This window comes from Daktulosphaira vitifoliae, unplaced genomic scaffold, assembly GCF_025091365.1.
Source record: "Daktulosphaira vitifoliae isolate Bord-2020 unplaced genomic scaffold, ASM2509136v1 Scaffold_2, whole genome shotgun sequence".
Taxonomy (NCBI): Eukaryota; Metazoa; Arthropoda; class Insecta; order Hemiptera; family Phylloxeridae; genus Daktulosphaira; species Daktulosphaira vitifoliae.
In genome coordinates, this window is record NW_026099573.1 from 12,007,888 (window position 1) to 12,029,415 (window position 21,528).

Consider the following 21,528-nt stretch of genomic DNA (forward strand, 5'->3'; position numbering starts at 1 on the left):
TGTGATTTATTAAGAATATTTCCTCTAATTTTTGCTATATAACTTTTTTTTAATAAAATGTACAGGTAAAAGTTTATTTATTTTTATCAACTATAGTAAATATTAATTTTATTGCAAGAAAATATTATTTCTCTAAAGAGTAACTTTCGGAAGTTCAATCGAAATATATTATAATTTTCTTTCTATTATATGGAGATAAAAAATTTTGACCGATTAATAACCAGTTTTGTAATATTACATTTTGATATATTAAAGATTTATAAAAGCTGGGTGGTATTTAGTGACGTTCTATTTTTACTATACGAATTTTTCGTTATTGTCCTCTATCACATACAACTAAAATTTATAAATCAAATCAGAAAGTTTTCTTCTTCGCCTTCTCCTTTATCCCAACTACTTGGGCTCGATCACCTGTACCCTAAACCTCCATTTGGCACACATAATTTATACACACATCGAAAGTTCTCATATCACACTCAATTACATCCAACCACCTCTTTATCGGTCTTACTCTTTCTTTCTTTTTTCAACGTTCGTTTTCATAAACGATATTATAGCTTCCGATTTCTCTCTTCTGATGTTATGACCAAATATTCTAAGCCTATTTTCTTTTATCTTATGCTACGATCGATGCTACTCCTAAAAGCAAAGCCTTCTTTTACACTTACTATTGCCCCAAAATCTTCTATTTCTCCATACACACTTTCTACCTTAGTACAAATGGCTTCATATATATAAAAAGTGAATGTGTCAAACGTTCTATGTGCCAAAGGCCACAATCTTGTATGTGTTTCAAATGTCAATTAAATTTTTTACTTGTACAGAATTGCATTCATAGATGGTGTTCGATATGTGAGACATGCCCATGCTACCATTGTTTTTTGTGTTTTCTGAACAAATATGTTTTTGGCACATAGAACGTTTGACACATTCACTCTTCATATACAATGTGGCCCACCACTCACTGACAACTTAAATAACTTTTGATTCAGTTAATATTTTTAGCTGATTTTTTTTTTTAAATAATAGTTATACGTTAGGTCTATAGCTATATCTCAATAATTAATTTTTTTACATTTTATTAAAAATATTAATTATTTTTAAATTTTAAATAAAATGTAAAAAAAAAATCTAAGATAGCTATTTTGTAGAGTAGAATTTAAGAAAAATTTTAGTAAAAAAATATCTTATTAATATTCAGTAGTAAATATTCTGTAGCGTTTTGAAGTTTGTGAAAATTTGAATTTTCATGTACTATTTTACGGTATTAAACATATAAATACGTATTGAGAAATGGACAGAAGAAAACGCTATCTTTTCAATATACTTTTGAATGAGAGTGATAAGTAATAATTGCCTTATCTAATTTGTTATCATGGTATTTATGCCAAGTTTGTAATGTATACACACTATCATCATATGTATACACAGTAATCATGAAAAGATAGCGTTTTCTTCTGTCCTTTTCTCAATACGTATTTCAATGTTTAATACCGTAAAATAATACATGAAAATTCAAATTTTCACAAACTTCAAAACGCTACAGAATATTTACTACTGAATATTAATAAGATATTTTTTTACTAAAATTTTTCTTAAATTCTACTCTACAAAATAGCTATCTTAGATTTTTTTTTTACATTTTATTAAAAATTTAAAAATAATTAATATTTTTAATAAAATGTAAAAAAATTAATTATTGAGATATAGCTATAGACCTAACGTATAACTATTATTTAAAAAAAAAATCAGCTAAAAATAATAACTGGATCAAAAGTTATTTAAGTTGTCAGTGAGAGGTGGGCCACCCTGTATATCCTCAATTACATCAATACATATTTTTGGCAGTTCTTTTTTCATTAACGCCCACTTTAAAACCTCTCTCGACAATCTGTTATACCCCTTCTACAAATCTATAACACAATCTTAAACACCATACGAAGCTTTTTCTTTTTCTCTCTATACTTTTTTAAAAGCTGGCTCACATAAAATAATGGTTTTATTGTTGACTTTTTAGGTAAAAACCAAATTGGTTTTTAGTTGCCGATACTTCACTTCTTATTAATCTATTTTTTATCTTTTTCCAAATCTTTCAATCATCTTATGCCCCTTATCACATTAATATCCCCTATAATTTTACACACTTTCACTGGAACTTTATCAGGTTCTACTGTTTTATTCTTTTTCATTAATCTCACAGTCTATCATACCTCCCTTTCACTAATTTAAATCACATGAGTTATTAATGAGTCCTTGAGTCTTATGAGTCCTTCGTTCTACAAATTATTTTCTAAATTATCTCTTGTATAGTACTCATTCGGTAAATTTTTAAAATACTTTTACTATCTCTCATTTATATTCTCATCATTCGTAACACCCTCTATATTAACTTGAAAAATAATAATACAAAACTGGTTATCGGCTAGTCAAAATTTAATTAAATTAATTTGCCATTTAATGTAGAAATAATAATTGATTTTCATTTAACTTTCCGAAGTTACTCCTAAAATATACTCTTAGAAATATTTTTTTCTTTTAATAAAATTAATATTTTCTATAGTTCATAAAATGTTTATTAAGAAATTTTTATGAAAAAATCATTATATAATGAAAAAAAGGTGGGTAATATCATTAATGAATCACTCTGTGCAATTTTTTACTTTAGATATGGTTCCAAAAACAAGTAAACGCTGAAAACAAACGTTCCGCTTTAAATCAGGAACTTTTGGAAACTCTGAAACCTGATGTAGCTGAAGTGGACTTAACTGAAATTAGCATTTCAGATATGAACCCAAACGAGATAAGAGTAAGTTTAGATTGAATTTTACTGAAATTACCTTTTACTTATGTTATATCTATTTTTATATTGGTTTAATCTTTATGTATCAATGAACCGACAGGAAGAACTGAGGCGGATTTACGGACAAATGGAAATGTTGAAAATGAAGTCGATATGTCAGAGAAACCCGCATATATCAAAACGAAGAGGTGGTAAAAAATTGCCACACAGAAGATTCTCGTTACAAGTATGTTTGAATAAAAAATAAAAAATTTATTTTTCAATGTGTTTTGATATATTATTTAAATAAATGATGTGTGTTGTACAAAAATCGTTAAAATTCCTAATGACGGGAAAATAACGTGATTTTTATTTATGTTTTTACGAACACCTCAGAAAAAAGGAAGTAGAGACAAGGTAAGTATGTGTGCATTTAAAGAAAACATAACACACGATTTTAACATGTTTTAGTTAATAAACTATTTAACACTTACGATATTTTCTCTTGTATTTCTTTAAAAAGTCATCCATCAGGAGCCGCCGGAAACTTAAAAATAGAGATTCGTTCGAAAACAGTGAAACTAACGAGATCACTGAGGTGTCTAGATCACCCGAGGATTCGGTTGGTAGCAATGAAGAGGGTCCTGTCAGTGGTAGTGGGGGTTCAGGCCGTTGTGAATGTTCAACTGCCACGGGCATTCATCAATCAGGCTGCTTAGAACATTCCGATAATCCCGGTAAGAAATAATCAGTATTAAGAATAATTTAGGTTATGTGAATAAATTATTATAAATTATTTTTTTCTCTGTAAATTCTAGATATATATTTATTTAGATTAAAAATTGAAAATTATAGGTATAAAAAAATATAAATTTGCTCAGAAATTATATTTACAGTTATATATTTTATTATATTTTACCACACTTGCCCTTCATAATTATACAACATTTAAAATTTATTTACTAATGACTATTATTCATAACATTGCTCGTATTTTTATATATAAAATTTCAAACTACGTAAAGTTATTATAAAAGTATTTTATTTATTATTTAACTGTTCGTTATTAAAACCTTCACGAGAAAATTTACAATACTACAATATCTACTAGTTATTTAAAAAATTGTAGACTAATAATAATTTTGAATACAAAGAAGATAAAAACCACTGTATGTTCATAACTGTTTTAGATTTCACTGAATTCTTTTTTCATGTTTCTAAGAACATTGTTTTTATTGGTAAATCTGAAGTTTGACAAATGTTTCAGTTAAGCGATAAACAATAACTCTTGGTTCTTAATTTTTAAGCATATCCTCTTTTCGTTGATGTATTTTTTTTTATGGAGCATTTCAAGACGTTTAAGATGACTTTGTATTTTTAAACTCATGGCGTATACAGTGATACACTAGGTGTAATAAACTAACCGCATACCAAAAGTGGTACTGAAAAAAATATTTTAGTAGAGATTTTTGAATGCGTATTTCGCCTATTGTGTACCAAAGTATCAAAAGGCAAAATTTTAGGGTCCAATTTTTCATTTTATTTCCTTGCGGTAATACTCAAGGGAATTTTGGTTGAACGAGATTTACTACCTATCATCCAATAATATTCAAAATAAAGAGAGTTTGTCTGGTGATTCAAATATTATTAGCTTAGAAAAATGTTGATAGTTTACAATTATTTGTAAAAATACATAACCTATTATTTTTATTTTACAATTTATACATTAACCAATAATTAGAACAACGAAGGTATTTTAGAAATTTCAAGTATTCTCCTTTGTGTCTGTTATAACAAATACTCAATTTTCACTGGATCGATTTTGCTCAGTTATACGTTAAATAATCGAAAACTGTATATAACTGAAGGTATTATTCTCAAAATTAAAAAAAATGAATATCGTTCTCTATAAATGAGGAACCACCAAAAAAGTATAATTTTATAAATCGTAAAATGTTGAAAATTATTTAAAAAATAAGGAAATCAAAGATAATAAAATCAAAATCAATAAGAAATTTTTTTTTTGAGTATCTTTTTTATTAAGCAATCTTATTTTTAAATCATATCCTTCGTCTATTTAAAATATGAGGTTTAAAATAATGATTTTTAAAATGTAAAAAGTAAAAATTTTAACTTCACTTTTTAAAATATTCCAGAAATACTACGTTTTTTAAGCATATATTATACTTAAGATTGTGTTACTTATAATAAGTTATATATAAATATCACTTAAACTTTGAAATATGCAACAAAAAAATTCAATATTTGTTTGGTGGTTTTCTAAAACAAATTTAAAGTTTATGCAGGTGTTCCAAGAACCTTTCAAAAAAAAAATGCAAAAGCTAAAAGTTACGAGTCTTGTTTATTTATCTCATAATCGTACAAGTTGGTATTAAAATGGAGAGCTTTGCAAAGATAATATTTTGTCAACCCGCGACTTCCTAGCACAGCCCCATGAAAAAACATTTAATACTACTTTTATACGTTGTCTTTTCATTTACTCACTTCGTTAAACATGTTAATTAGTATAGAGAGAGATGCTGTTATTTATAATTTTCCCTTAAAAATCATGCCCAAGCTATTTTTGGGATAATAGAAATGCTGTATAATAGAAAATAGCGAAATTCTTCATGATAAATTTTTTTGACTCGATAATCAAAAAAGGGTGAGACTAGAGAAATTGAACGAAAGAAGGATGGTGAGACAAAATCAATTTTAGAGTATTTTATAAATGTTAAAGCGGAATGTAGGAGTACTAACAAAAACATCATAGAGGGAGATATGATAGAAATAATTTTAGATGGGTTACCGGATCTTTATTTTGATAAACTAATATGTATGGATACAAGTTCAATAAGTAAGCTTGAAGATAGTATAAACAGAATTGAAAATATATGTTTATATAGAAAAATAAATAAAAAAGATAAATTCTAGCAACAAGTTGACATACTAGCAGAGACGGTTTCAAAAGCATTAAGTATGAACTCTAATAATATAAATTACAATAGGCCTATTTCCAACAGGTTTGTAAATTTGAGTAGAAACGATATGGTTAATTCCATTTGTGGCTATAATTATACATTCATTGATTTCACCAATAATAATAATAATAATTAGATTTCGAATCATTTTCAGCGAAGAATTATTAATTATAAGTGTGAAAAGATTTTAAATCATAGAAAACGTAATGGAAACTTTTATAGCTTGAACGATATTTATAGATATTTTAATCGCAATGAACAGAGTGATTGTGTTAATAATACTATAGTTAATTATAAATTAAATAGCACTCGGTAATTCCATTTGATTTAAACAAATAAATTTCCACTAACGGGTAAAGTACATAATAAGCAGGTTAAATTTGTCATTAATACACGAGAGAGATTACAAGTAGGAGTATTATATAATAATATATAATAATAAATTTAAGCAACAATTCTGCTGATAACTTCACAATTAAATAAAAATATTTAACTAAGCATTCATTTAAACACTATTTAAACCATTTGGACCTGACTACCCTGGTCAGTCGACTTCAGTATGCTCATCAAGATTAATTGTCAAAATGTCAGTCTCAGTTCTCGATTGTCACTGTCCGACTTTCAACCATACGGCAAGAGTTAGTTTGATAATTCTTGACGCCTTTACCTACTTTTTTCCTCTCCTGATTAATTCAAGTATTTATATCTTGTACCTTATACTCATTTATATCTTTCTCCTGGTACGCTTTGTATATGTGTCTTGCACATGGTCTGCATCTCATAGTTTGCTACCTTCCTTGTTAAATTGAAGTACTTGTGTTTGCACCTCGTAATTCATTATTCCTTCACAAAACTGAAGTATTTGAGTCTTGCATTTGTCTCCACCTAATTTTTCAGGTTTGACGCGACTTACGTCGCAAAAATGTGGTCGACACTGGTTTTGAGGGTAAAGACCCGTGGGCCGTTTATTAATGAGCAACAACAGGTTATTTTAACAAAAAGTAAAACAAACCGAAAAATGAACACAATAATAATAATCTTCGCATAATATTGCGGCACTTTCACTGGCGTCGACGACGCCATGTCCGGTGTGATCCTCGGGCGTCAAAAGGTTAGCAGCATTGATGGCGACGGTGCGCGGGTGCGGATCGGTTGGTCGACGTTGTCACTTTGACAATAGGAAGACGACTACCGTATCATTTGCGACGTATCGTTGTCGGCCATGCGGCACTTGCTGGACTTTGCACCGTGGCGTATGATACGCTGTGTTGGTTAGTTAAATACTCATAGTAGGGCGACGGCTGATAAAGGTGGTACGAGTCGCGGGGCATCGTGTATAACGAAGCGACGCAGGCCGTGACAGGTTCTATTCTTATACACAAGATATGTGTGCCCTGCCTGAACTTTGTCTACATATTATACCTTTGCATTACTCTTCTAAACTTCGATAGTGTCAGCCGATCATACTACGACTACTAAAAATTATTTTAGTCTTTATTTCTTCATTTACAACAATACCTAGGTGTTTATCAGACTTTTTTTTTGGAGTAAATTTACCATAAAGAATTATTATGTTGGAATTGTTTACTATAATCGTTAAGTTCCCATGATCTGATTTTTAACTATTTAATAGTATTTTTTCATAAAAAGATACTATCAAAATTTTGTAACGATCGAGAGGATTTTGTTACATGTGTCATCAGAAAACATAACTATTTTAACTTCATTTTTAGTTGTCTGCTGTTATAAGTAAATAGAAAATAGACCTAATGACACTATCTTGAGGTATACCCAGTTCCATTCATATACAGCTTATTTAAGAATAACTCAAAACTTTCTTATTTCTAAATATGATTCTAGCCGCTTGCACCGTATACGAATTAAATTTTTTTTTAAATATTAACAATGAGATCTCGTATCACTATTATATCACCTTTATACTAATTGCTACTAATTAGTTCACACCTTATATACTAATTGATACTAATTTTTTCACACCTCATATAATAATTGCTACTAATTTTTTCACACCTTTATAACTAATTGCTACTAATTAGTTCACACCTTATATACTAATTGATACTAATTTTTTCACACCTCATATAATAATTGCTACTAATTTTTTCACACCTTTATAATAATTTCTACTAATTTTTTCACACCTTTATAACTAATTGCTACTAATTAGTTCACACCTTATATACTAATTGATACTAATTTTTTCACACCTCATATAATAATTGCTACTAATTTTTTCACACCTTTATAATAATTTCTACTAATTTTTTCACACCTTTATAACTAATTGCTACTAATTAGTTCACACCTTATATACTAATTGATACTAATTTTTTCACACCTCATATAATAATTGCTACTAATTTTTTCACACCTTTATAATAATTTCTACTAATTTTTTCACACCTTTATAACTAATTGCTACTAATTAGTTCACACCTTATATACTAATTGATACTAATTTTTTCACACCTCATATAATAATTGCTACTAATTTTTTCACACCTTTATAATAATTTCTACTAATTTTTTCACACCTTTATAACTAATTGCTACTAATTAGTTCACACCTTATATACTAATTGATACTAATTTTTTCACACCTCATATAATAATTGCTACTAATTTTTTCACACCTTTATAATAATTTCTACTAATTTTTTCACACCTTTATAACTAATTGCTACTAATTAGTTCACACCTTATATACTAATTGATACTAATTTTTTCACACCTCATATAATAATTGCTACTAATTTTTTCACACCTTTATAACTAATTGCTACTAATTTTTTCACACCTTTATAACTAATTGATTCTAATTTTTTCACACCTTTATAACTAATTGCTACTAATTAGTTCACACCTTATATACTAATTGATACTAATTTTTTCACTTATCTAATTTCTTAGATATGATCTTCACACTTATCTATTAGTTTTATGGATTCAATATGTCAATAATTTTTGAAATACAATTAACTTAAACGTATTATTATATTGCTGTTAATAACCTTTCAAAAGTGAGATTATGTTTGTTTAAATTTAAAATTAGTCCATAGTCAAACTCTTTTCGAAATAATAAGTTAATTATCTATTTAATTCGAATAATTTTAAAAAAAAGTCAAGATTTTCATATATAGCGTATGTGACAATGAAATTAGTAATTAAAATAATTTTATTCTGAGTTCGTATAAATAAGCTAAAATATCGTTCAGAGCCTTTCTATTATATGACAATATACTTTAGTCGATACTAGAACAGTGCATATTCACTTTTTTGTAGATTTACAAATTAATTAATAAAACATATTTTATATATATATATATTCACAACTTACAATAAAATTTCAAGTCTTAAAAAAGTATGTAAAAAAATTTAGTTTACTAATATTAATAAAAAATATTTATTTTATAATTATTTATAAAAATCGTCAATATTGTACTAATTAGAGATATGCATTATATTAATATAAGCGACTAAAATGTCTTGAAAATTTGATATTTTACTTAGTAAATTTTTTTAGGATTTTGTTAAGTCGATTCCATTTGCTTTTGTCTGTGAAATGTCGTTTTTGATGTTATTTTATTTTTTGTACTTCTTTTAAGTTGAAATAAGTTTCATATCCCTGAAGGATTGGTCTTTTCTTTATCAAATATAACTTCATTGTTGTGGGTAAATTGTTCAGCAGCTTTAGTTACATTATCTGCAAATAACTGTATACATATATCTATGTCTTTTGTTAACTTAAGTCTGATTGGCAAGACAATATTTTTTTCTATATGGTCACAAAAACATATCCAATTTGTATACTTATTAGTGAGCATCTTTGTTTATTATTACGTATGAACCTAATATTAAGAATACTAGGATACATTCTGACATTAAATCAGTTGTTTGGTTTGTAGGCCAATACGTCGATATACAAGTTGTTAGTGATTCTTCATTAACTTTACGCTGGCCTCATACAGTTGCTTTACTCTGTTTCTATCATTATATCAATGATTACACTTTTATTAATCACCACTTGCGATAAATCGGTCACCTGAGGTAAAAAAAACTAAAAACAAAATTCTTTGGTTACTTATCTTAAAAGAGGAAAATATAATGCTGAATTTGTTAAGTAGTTTTACTCATTATAAATATAGAAATTATTAGCTTCATGTTAGAATTTTGTAAACACAAAATATCTATTAGAATCTTTCATGATTAACATTGTACCCCTGAATTCTTTACTCCTCTGACGCTGTGCTTTGTATGTTCTGTAATGTAATAATCAATTAAATAAAGGGGAATTTTACTATGGGTTTTTATTGACTAAATTAGGATGATTGATTTGGTTAAATGGTTTGCATCGAGGTTCTATCTGGGTTCGTAGAGTCGGAGGGCTTAGAACAATAAAGACAAGTAAATATAAATAGAAAATAACTAAAAGTCTTTATTTTTTTTTTTTTTTTTTAATAAAGGAACAAACTGGTGAGTACCTGTAATAATACACTAAGGTAACAAAGAGGTCGCAGCCGTCTTACTAATACCCATTCAAAGTGTTTATATATACAGTAGAGATAACATTAAGTTTTTTAACTCTTTTAAGCAGCAAAAAGGTGGTTGCCATCTCACGAATACGAGATAATTGTGTATAACATACGAACTAGTCAGTGAGAGTTAATTAAAGTGTAAGAATATGCTTGATCTATTACTTTATCTTTCTTTACACAAATTATTAGTACTAAATAAATCAGGTCAATATAAATTCACTTACTTTGTATATTGTCATTTTTTATTTCAAATAGTGTCCAAAGACGTATGAAGATAAACAACGATTAGTCTTTCTATGTATCAATTTATCGCATATATTCGAGTTTTTATTTTATAAGAACAAAAAAAGTTTTCAACACAAAATAATGATTTATAAATATAGCGATAAAATTAGTCGATAATAAATATAGTTTAAAAAACTAAAAAAACACGCTTTTAAAGTACATCGAACTAAAAAGTTAAAAATAATTTTTAAAATAATTATGAACAAAAAATACTAGTATTATTGTGATAAAAGCGTCGGGCGCTCAATATACGAAAAATATGGCACAAAGCACCCACGCTTTTATCACAATAATACTAGTATTTTTTGTTCATAATTATTTTAAAAATTATTTTTAACTTTTTAGTTCGATGTACTTTAAAAGCGTGTTTTTTTAGTTTTTTAAACTATATTTATTTTTTACTTTTTAGTTTCATGTTATGATAGTAGTTACTATCAATATCATGGTTGTTACGGGTAACGGGAAATCAGGGTTCGATTCTGGGGAGGGAGTCTGAGAAACGGCTACCACATCCAAGGAAAGCAGCAGGCGCGTAAATTACTCACTCCCGGAACGTGGAGGTAGTGACGAAAAATGACGATACGGAAATCATCCCTCGTAATCGGAATGAATACTTTATATCTCTTAATTAGAATAAATCGTGTTAATATATTAATTTTAATAGTAATTAGAATATATATATTTATACAAATAATGCGACTTAACTACGTAAAAGTATCATGCACTAAGTATAGCTGTGTTTTATGGCCGGGCGGGTCGGACTAACGTTATACCCGAGGTATAAACGGCGGTAGGAATATATATATATATACGTAAGGCGCATTAGACGCGGGCGTTATTGGTCAGTCAAAATAAAAATTTGTTTACATATATATAATATTGATGACAAGCACGCGTGTACGGGTACGATAACTAAAAATAAATTTTTATAGGAATAGTGTACCGTCGTATTGTGAGCGAGGCGTGGGGAGGGGTGAATGCGTATAACAGTCTAGTCTAGACAACGGAATATGCGATAACGCGTGGCGTTTGGAAAGTTACATACAACATACAACATACATGTGAAACTAATAAAAGCGTATTAAAAATACAGAACCGCAGCTAATAAAATGATTCTCGTGTAGATTCTATGAAAATTGACTAAGAATTGAGCAATGAATCCGGAACACTCTCTTAAATGAAAATCAGCATTTTTTATATGATAAGAAAATTTCCCCATTCTAAGCACATTGTCATCAGCGCTTTTAATGAATTTCAGTTAATTGTATTAAATTGAACATTATATAATTAATATTTTAAACGCATAATTTACCATGTTCAATTTAACACGTATATGATAATTAGTGTATAACAGTGTTAATGTAATGACAAATAAATTATTTGTTTGTTTTATAAATGTTTCATTGTTAATGTAAGATTTGTAATTTAAAGCATTGGCATATTACAGTAATCATAATTTTTTATAATAATTAACAATTCGGTAAAGTTTGTTGTTGGTATAAGAACTATTTTTCGTTATGTAAAAATGTTTCTAATTTTTTTTATAACTGATCTAATCCATTGACATGTATCAGGTAATTAGCATTAACGAATAATTCAATTTTTTTTACTCAATCACTTTTTAATTGTTGGGTTTAAACTGATTATTATTAAATTTATCAACCTCTAACTTTAGTTTAGCTATTGTTTGGGTAACATAATTTAATATTAATGGTACGTCGCTGAATGAAAACTCATCTTCTAATATTGTATTAGTTATTTAAGTTTCGTTCCCTCGCCAATGTTAACTTTAGTTGTTTAAGCATAAGAAATGCTATACGTTCTATTTGTATACATTTTCGACTGCATATAGAGTGAATAGTTAACTATGTCTCACGTAATATCTTTAAAAATTCAAGTGTTATAAACAAATTTTTTTTCTAATCATTATGGATCTTTGATGAGCTGTTTTACAAGAAAAATTATGTAAATATCAATGTCTTTGATTCATTTGAATTTTTTTCAAGTTAACTTTTGAAAATGTTCTGGAAATCAAATTTTATTAAACAAGTGTCTCACATTGTTAAATATAAAAACTTTTAGGGAGTGTTTTTGCACATATTAGTGTCTATTGAAAAAGCATATTAAATGAAGGCATTAGGGGCTTTTTCTATCAAAGAAATATGTTCTAGCTACCAATAGTTTATGATAAATTAAAATTAAAATTTGTTCTGAAATTATATCAACTAACGAAGATAGGATTAATCAGATTTTCTTTAAACATAATCTAACCGAAAAGTTGTGTGATTTTAATCACATTCAGATTTTAATCTAAAAAGGTCTTCTCTATGCCAATTATCCATATTGCACCGAATGTTCTGGGCTTTTTATAGTTGGTTCTATAAACATTTAACAATACATGTCTTTTCATTTGTATTTATGAATACAAAAAAATAATTTTAATCAATTTTCAACTTTTATATCTTAATTTATTTTAATTTATAATTCATTGTAAAAAAATATTATTTATATTATATATTATTCTAGTAGAAAATTAGTAGTATACTTGAAAAACATTTATTTTTTAAGTTTTAGATTTGTACAAAAGCAAATTATTGTAATTTTTTTATTTTTGAATATTCGACCCAAAAAAAACCTTTATTAAATTTGACGGTAAATAATCTCAATTCTAAAAATACATATATTATGTATTGTTATGTATCATTATGTATTAATGATTTGTCTAAGATAATTTACGCCAAAAAAATTTTTACTGATGTATAAAAAAGTAACTTTTGTTTCTCAGTATTTTGTTTTTTTTTTTTTTTCAGTGTATCCTGAACCAGTTCCATCCTGTTCAAAATCCTACTATGAAAGTTAATAAAAAATTTGATTCTATAAAATACTATTACAGGTAAATTTTATGAATTTTAACAAAACTATTACAATTAAGAATAACAATTATCCATTTGCGAATCGACAATTAAATCTAAATCTCAAATTCATTGTAGGTAATAATCCTTTACTATGATGCAATTTTTGTGTCTGTCGATGAAAACTTTACTCTCATTGTATCAATTTTGTTTATCTAAGCGGCAAATGATTATGATTTTTAATCTGATTTAATATAACACTGACAAAAGTTGAAAAAAAATGTTAATTTCTAAGATATTTAGAAAAATATTTCAAAATTACGCTATCTTAAATAATGATATATATAATATTTTTTTTTTGCGCATTAAAATTACTATAATTTTTTTTTATAAATGTTGCTTCTAATAAATTTCAATGAAATATGCTAATGACAATAATCTTTATTTTTATATGCTATTAATGAAAGTGTATAAGGAAATTTTAGCACAGAAAGGGTTTAAAAAGTCCACCAACGCATTGAAAAAGTTGTTTACTATTCAATCCAACAGATCAGATATTATTTACAATTTTCCTATCAGCACCCCCACTATGTTATGATTTTTATAATAATTTGTTAATTATTAAAAAATGAAATATGTTAACTTTTAAATAGAACATGCACGTTTTTTATTTGTTTCAGAGCAAATACTCGCCATCAACGTATAATTATTATGTTTTTTTTATATTCGTGACTCTGTTGTAAATATTTATGATTAAATATATTGTGTATTTTACATTTTACCATAAACCATGAATTAAAAGACGTTATAGACAAAAAATTAATTAATAAGATCATAATTAATTATAAAATTATTTCTATAAGATTATGTCGTTATGCTTTTAGATTAATTTATTAGAATTGATAGGATTTTTACTTGTTATACATGAATAGCAAGAGATTCATCACCAAAGTTTTTTAATTTTCGTTTTACTTGTCCTTACACTTATTATTAGTACACATGTTTCATTACAAAATGTTAATAAAACATTAGTCGTATGAATATTAGAAATGTTTTTATTGAAATTAAATTGAACCAAATATTAATCTAAGGTAAGCAAAAGTAATTTATGTTATACAACTTATTTTCTATATGGTGTTGAATTTAAGGTTAAGCTGTTATAAGTGTCCTATTTCAATAAAATAAAAATACTTTACTGCAAAAACAAAATTTGATATTTTAAGATGTTTCTTACAATTTTCATTTAATAAATTGCTTAATTAATAGGTACCTAACTAATTTTTGCAAGACAAATATAAAATTTTAGCATACAATCTCTGAGCGTAGAAGTAAAATTAGAAGTTAAATAATGCATTTGTATAGGTTTTTAAAGTATAGTAACAGACTTCTCAAGTTAATAATGCAAGGTTATATGAAAAAGAAGATAAAGTAGCTTACTTGGTATGTTTCAAACAGAGAACAAGGGGAACAAACGTAAAAAGAAACTACGGATATGTAAATAAATAGTTGGTTTATCGAGGATTTTTATTTCGTGTTAGTCATCTGTCACATTAGACTGTAAAACCTATTAACGTTTTTACTCTTTTTGTAATTTTTTAAATGAAAAAACAATTTTGAATAAAATTTATTTATTAAAAATTATTTCATTAAATAAATTCTCTTATAATTTGCATAATAACATTTAATTTTTATGGTTTAAAAATTATAAAATTACTGTGTAGGATTAAATAAAAATGTTATACGAATAAAGAGTTACCAAAATAAATATTTTATCTCTTGATTATAGTTTTTTTTTTTTATCAAAGAAATTATTTATTTCTTTTTCGTTTTGTACTTAAAACGAAGACATGAACAGAAAAAATACTTTTTCATTGTATAAATATACAGAGTGTTTTTTTTATCATAACCCACTATATACAATATTTACATATTAAATATAATTTAAATATTTTTTTTTTTGGATATTAATTTTTCTTGAATTATTAGCTAGTATTTTTGAAATAATATACATGTATGATATACGAGAGGCCACAAATAGAGATAGCGAATTGTTTTTTTATGAGACGTTATAAAAAAAACTACGTCATGACTTCGCTACTCACAGATACCCAGCATTTATTTTGAGTTATGACTTTATCAACAGATATGCTTAAAATGTGGTTTAAGGCACATAGTTGTATTGATAGTCATAACTGTCAATAAACACTAACGATATCATAAAAAACCAATTAGCTACCTATAATTATAATTCCTCATATAGAATACATGTATATTATTTCAACATTTTGATAATATAAAGTTTTATATCTAATAATCGAATACAGTTTTGTTAAAAATTCAAATGACATTTACTATTAAAATAAAACCTCAAATATTTCATTTAATTCAAATTGTATTCACATTTAAAAAAATAATGTTGACAACAATACAATGCACAAGAGAAAGATTTAAAAAATATTGCGTAGCTAATCATTCAAGAATAATAACTAAATAAAGGTATCAAAAAAAAAAAAAAAATGTTTCAATGATTTTTATCCTGTGAGTAATTGAGTGAGTTATGATAAAAAAATCACCCTGTATAGGTATATATTATGTATAGTTTTTGTTTTACCGTCAGTTACTTTGCTAAACAAGTGATTTATCCGACTTTACTTGATCTCCTAAATAATATTATTTATAGTATTATATTTTAGGTCAGGACCATAAAACATTATTATGTTGTGTAATATTATATTACAGTCTGTACAGTTGGAGTATTGATTTTGAGAAAAAATACATTTTTCCTCAATTCTTAAACTGTCATACTGTAAATGGCCACAATAATATCTAAGACAGTTGCCAAATACTATCTCTTTGTTATTATATACAATTTTTTAAACCAATTTCCCTAAGCTTGACATATATAATATAACACTATTAATTATTATTATTACGAATACAGAGTAAAATTATTTAAGAAGAAATATATGATTTATTTGTAAATTTTTATGTTCACTAATGTGTTAAGACAAAATTTACTCACCTAAACGATTATGTTATATAATATTATAATTATGTAAAATTGAATTATTTTTTGCCGAATTCGATGTGTATATTTGAACATGTTATTTGATTAATGTTTTTTTAAGTGTTAATAAACAATTCTTTTTTTTCAATGCTTATCAAGCTTCATTCATTTATCAAGATATATTTCCTATATTATTATTTTTAATTGAGAAATATTTAAGCTTAGGAGATACTCCTAACAAATCATGTCGATAATATAAATAAACGATAAATATTGCGGTTATTGCAAAGGTAATCAACAGATATTAAATGAGTCTTAAGACCCTTCCACCTCTAGAAATTTATATAATATCATGAATCCAAACTTAATTAAAATTTTTATAGTATAAGATTCTCCATAGGTCAGTTTTCATTAGATTATTTTTTAACCTTCAAGAAATTTTCTCAAACATACACTCATGCGAGAGTGTAACTTAAATTTTAAAATATTATTCACATCTAGTATATTATTTTTACCATTTAAGATAAAAAAAATATTCTTTTTTGTAGTAAAACTGTGTTGCAACCATTAACATAAACATCGAAAATCAGCAAAAGTTATGATGAAAATAAAAAACTAAAATCTCCTAATTAACACTATGATCAAAAAGGTGTTCCACTAATATTAGACGCTTAAATTGTAGACAAATCGAAGTATTAACACAGCAATTATAATTAATGAGTGAGGTTTCTGGACCAGCATACACTATGAGAAGAGGATAATACGCAAAATTGGTTATGTACAAACTTGCTCAAGAAATCCACCACGGAACGTTTACCATTAGTGGTACCAATGTCAACAGCCCGACAGGGGGGGGGGGGCTATTCAGGCGCGTCAGCTCGAATAGCGTCTATACAAAATTTGTTTACAACTTTTTTGCGACGTAAAGTACATTGCACTAGTCAGTTGATGTTTTATTCATATGCTCGCTTTACTTAGTAAAACGAACGTGGTCTATAAGCTGTTATAAATGTATTGTTTTAAAGGGAGGTTTTCACACAAATCTACGTCGACGATAATCGCTTCCGCTAATTATTATAGCTCTTGTATGAATCGATCAAATTAATCAACTCGGATTACTGCAAACAAATGTTCATGAATACTCGTTGAACGTTATGTTCTTCCAAGCAGCTACGTTTTTCAGCGTCAATAGAGACTAAATTTTAACTCCAATAAATTTTTGTTTTTCTTAATAATAAATGTTTATCTGTGTGTTAAACAAATTGTGTTAAATTAATTTATAAATAAATTTGAACCGCTAGTTAAAATTGGTTTAAACAGGAAAAATTGCAAAAAAGTAATTTTTTTTTCACCAGATTCAAATTTGAATCGTTTTAGTAGAAAGACTGCTGTTTTTACGATGTTTTATAAACACGAATAGGTTGACAAGTTTTATAATGACAAATATATAGATAAAAAAATATAATGTATTATATTATAACCACTACAATAAAATTATTTTTCGCTTGTCACTTGTAATGAGTCAATTTGTTATGTTTTTCTGAAACTAACTAGATTAGGAGCGTCGTTACATTTCATTTATCGCATCTATTTTATTTATGTGATTATAAAGAGTGGACGGATGATAATGAGAATACTTTGGATAATCCAAAGTCTTGAACTGTATAAATAATATTTTAATTACGCAAATGTATACTTAATGCGGATGCTTTGATGTATAGGTACCACATTCGTTTCATTGTGAAATATAGGTTTATTGTTCTATCTGGCACAAGCCATAGCTTTTAAAGAGGACTTTAAAATATTTTATTTTTAAATATTTCGATTATATCTACAAAATGATTATAAAAAAGGTCAATATATCGATCATACAGTTCAAAATTTTCAACAACTTAAAAAATTAAATGCTTGTAACTACATTCTAATAACGTTATTTTTTAGAAATTGCTATCTAGGCAATAAATTATGTACTTTTGTGTTACAACTTGACCCACACCATGTTACAACTTACCATACACCTGGGATAAATGTAGCAAACAAAAATATTATACAACTGTTTTTTAGCAATCGGTTTTATCCAGCTGTTTTTTTTTTCGTGCCAATTAACATGATTAGACCGCTCCTAATGAATTGATTTTGCACGATGATACATGAATTGATCAAGCATTTTTAAGGACATGCTTTGTATTGAATATTCAATAAACAATTATTGCTAATCAATTTTTCCTCTCTATTAAATTAAAGCTAATAAAAATTACTTAAAGATAAAAATAAAAACAATCCAAAACTTAAATCTCTATCAGTTATGATGTATTAAAGCCAAAAATCATACTATTTTCGATAAAAATGACCCATTTTTAATTTTTCATAGTAACAGAATACTTGAACCATTTTAATTTAAAACTGATTCAATGTAATGTATGAATAAAAAAATAAAAACATTTTAATTACCTTTCTTTTATGAATAATTGGCCTCTCGAGTCAAAAATCATGTAATATTTGGTAATTAAAAAAAGTTTCTTTTTAAATTTGTTTCTAATATAAATCATTTTACACACACTGTCAGATATCAATCAAATCAATACTAAACTTAAAAAAATTCTCAACTCAACTTTTCTGAATTGCTTAGAAAACTGTGTTATTCAACTATATGATATTTGCTCCTTTTTACAAATGTGTTAGAGTATTATATTTTATTCAAGTACATATCAACTATTTGTTAACGATATAATAGTATGTCATATTATTTATACAACATAAACCGTTAAATTTTAAAACGCAAAAAAATACACTCTAAAACTTAAAACTCTTATCGGAGTTTACCTTTACGAGGATAGCTTTAGCACAAGCAAGAGTGGAATCTTGAGTACGACTAAAAGGTTATAGCTTAAAACGCCAACAATAACAAAGCACTATTGTTAAGTTCGACGAGCCGGTCTCAGACTAAGTTTGAAACCTACTTATGGCAAGTTGGTTCGCCTTTACTTGCACACACTCTGAGAATAACTTCACTTGACTAACTGGATTGCCTGTCTCCTCAATGTTTCTTGAAACTCCTGGCTATGACAAAAATAAAGTCTTTTAAAAGCAGCAATAAAATAAACTATAACCACATAAAACATCAATAAGTCAAAGTAATAAATCAATTGTATTTGACAGCAAAATACAATAAAACAATTCATAAATCATAGACTCATCAAAGTGGCAGCACCAGAGGTGTTGCACCCAACCCCACTAATCATAACATAATTTTCGCTATTATATACTTTTGATCTAATCAGTAAAATAATATACTTAGCATTAATATGATGACCAACACATATGATAATGTATAGAGTGTTCAATAAGTAAGGAAGCGGGTTCCATTATTCTTATTGTTTGTAACAATTGACCTGTTTCCTTACTTTTTGAACACTCTGTATATTACCATAATTAATAACATAATATCCATATATCTACTCATTTCTGTTATTTATTCAAATGCGTTTCATTACAAACTTACATTACTTAAAACATTTTATTAAGAAATGCTCAAAAAAATAAAAATATCGGTATTTAAAATGTAAAAAACGTTTTTTGTTGTTTTGAAAACCAACAAAATTATCACTTGGGTTCTTTTGTCTTTAAAGCACTGACAAATTATTATTTTAATGAACAATTTTCAATTATAACAAAAATACTTTTCGTTTAAAAATTGGCATTGTTGAAAATTTCATGGAAGTTTAACGTATTTTAATATATGTATTATATAAAACGAAATGTAAGATTTTTCAAAGTCTTCATTCGATCACAAATTAATATAACCCGGTCCGCTTTACTTATGTTAATCATACAAAATTGAAAAGAAATACAAGTTTAATATACATCACCAAATACATTAATTAGTATTGAAAATAAAATTGTGGATGATTAACCTAAGTAGAGTGATTTTTGAGTTATACTAATATATATATTTGGCAAATACAAAGTGTTTCAAAGTATCATTTTTTTGTTTATTTTTGAATACAAATATTATAGTTATTATCTTGTATAATAAAACTATTAAACTTGTAATAAATTAATACAAAAAAGATCTAATAAGCATACGTAATACTTTTATTCTAATTTTTAATTGCAATTATAGGCGCTCATTCAAGCCTTGATGATTTTCTAATGAAAAAGTTTAAAAAGGTAAAAAAGTTGCGCTTTCTGATATCATTTTATCAATAAATTTTTAGTGCACATTTCGATGTTTGTGTATGGTAAAATAAACATAGGAAAATAAAAATTTTTTACAAACCTTAAAATATTTCAGTTAGTTTTTTTTAAATCTACTCTATAATCTATATATAGGTGAAAATATTTAAGGATATAGCAAACATTATTTTATGAAAAATGAGCATAATGTTTTTTACCTCCAGGTACAATAATAATAATAAATTAAATTTCATTTCCTCTATGTCATTATGTGTTTAATATTAACGATGAAAATATTGTTATTGATTTACGGATTCTGTCTTTTTCAAGTATATTTTTTATGTCTTTTGGGTTCATTAAAAGTAATCATCAATTATCCAAATTTTTTTAATAAACATAGTATATTATTATTAATTATTTGATAATTTATGTATTTTTAGTTTAATATTTTAAATTAATTCTACATCAATGTAATTTCGTTCTTCAATAATAATAGGATATTAAAAATAAGCATTTCAAATTGAAAAATATAATTTAAATAAATTTAAGTCTGTAGCTATGTTCTAAAAATTGATATGTCACTTTTAGTCATTTTCAGAAGAGCAAAAACAAATTGAAAATTTCAACGATGTTTTATGAAAATTGATTTTTTTGAAGTGTAAAAAATAAACCTTGCCAATAAAATGAAATTGCAATTTTTTAGCACATGTCAGATATGTCATCTTCTATACAAATTTAAAAAATCCATTTTTGTGTCATATCAGCTTATTCAAAAGTCATTAAAATATTTGTGTAATTATTAAATATGCATACCTGTCACGATTTTTATACAGGAAAAATCAATGAGTATTATTCATTAATTAAGCCCTCTGAGAACAATGCGTATTTGTGA

The 21,528-nt window shown here is 26.3% G+C and overlaps 1 protein-coding gene and 1 long non-coding RNA gene across 6 annotated transcripts in view; both read left to right on the plus strand.

Moving 5' to 3' along the window:
* LOC126898928 (probable G-protein coupled receptor 158) overlaps positions 1–21,528 on the plus strand; it is a 114,206-nt gene that overhangs the window by 59,462 nt on the left and 33,216 nt on the right. For 2 of the 4 annotated variants that reach the window (XM_050673336.1, XM_050673337.1), the window contains exons 8-11: positions 2,666–2,806; positions 2,901–3,026; positions 3,176–3,196; positions 3,303–3,516. In XM_050673336.1, coding sequence (XP_050529293.1) covers positions 2,666–2,806; positions 2,901–3,026; positions 3,176–3,196; positions 3,303–3,516 — 502 coding nt within the window. Of the gene's footprint in view, positions 1–2,665; positions 2,807–2,900; positions 3,027–3,175; positions 3,197–3,302; positions 3,517–13,411; positions 13,495–14,133; positions 16,615–21,528 lie in introns of those variants that run through there. The other 2 variants (XM_050673339.1, XM_050673338.1) reach the window with 2 other exon arrangements.
* LOC126898962 (uncharacterized) overlaps positions 1–21,528 on the plus strand; it is a 180,102-nt gene that overhangs the window by 53,584 nt on the left and 104,990 nt on the right. The window lies entirely within an intron of this gene.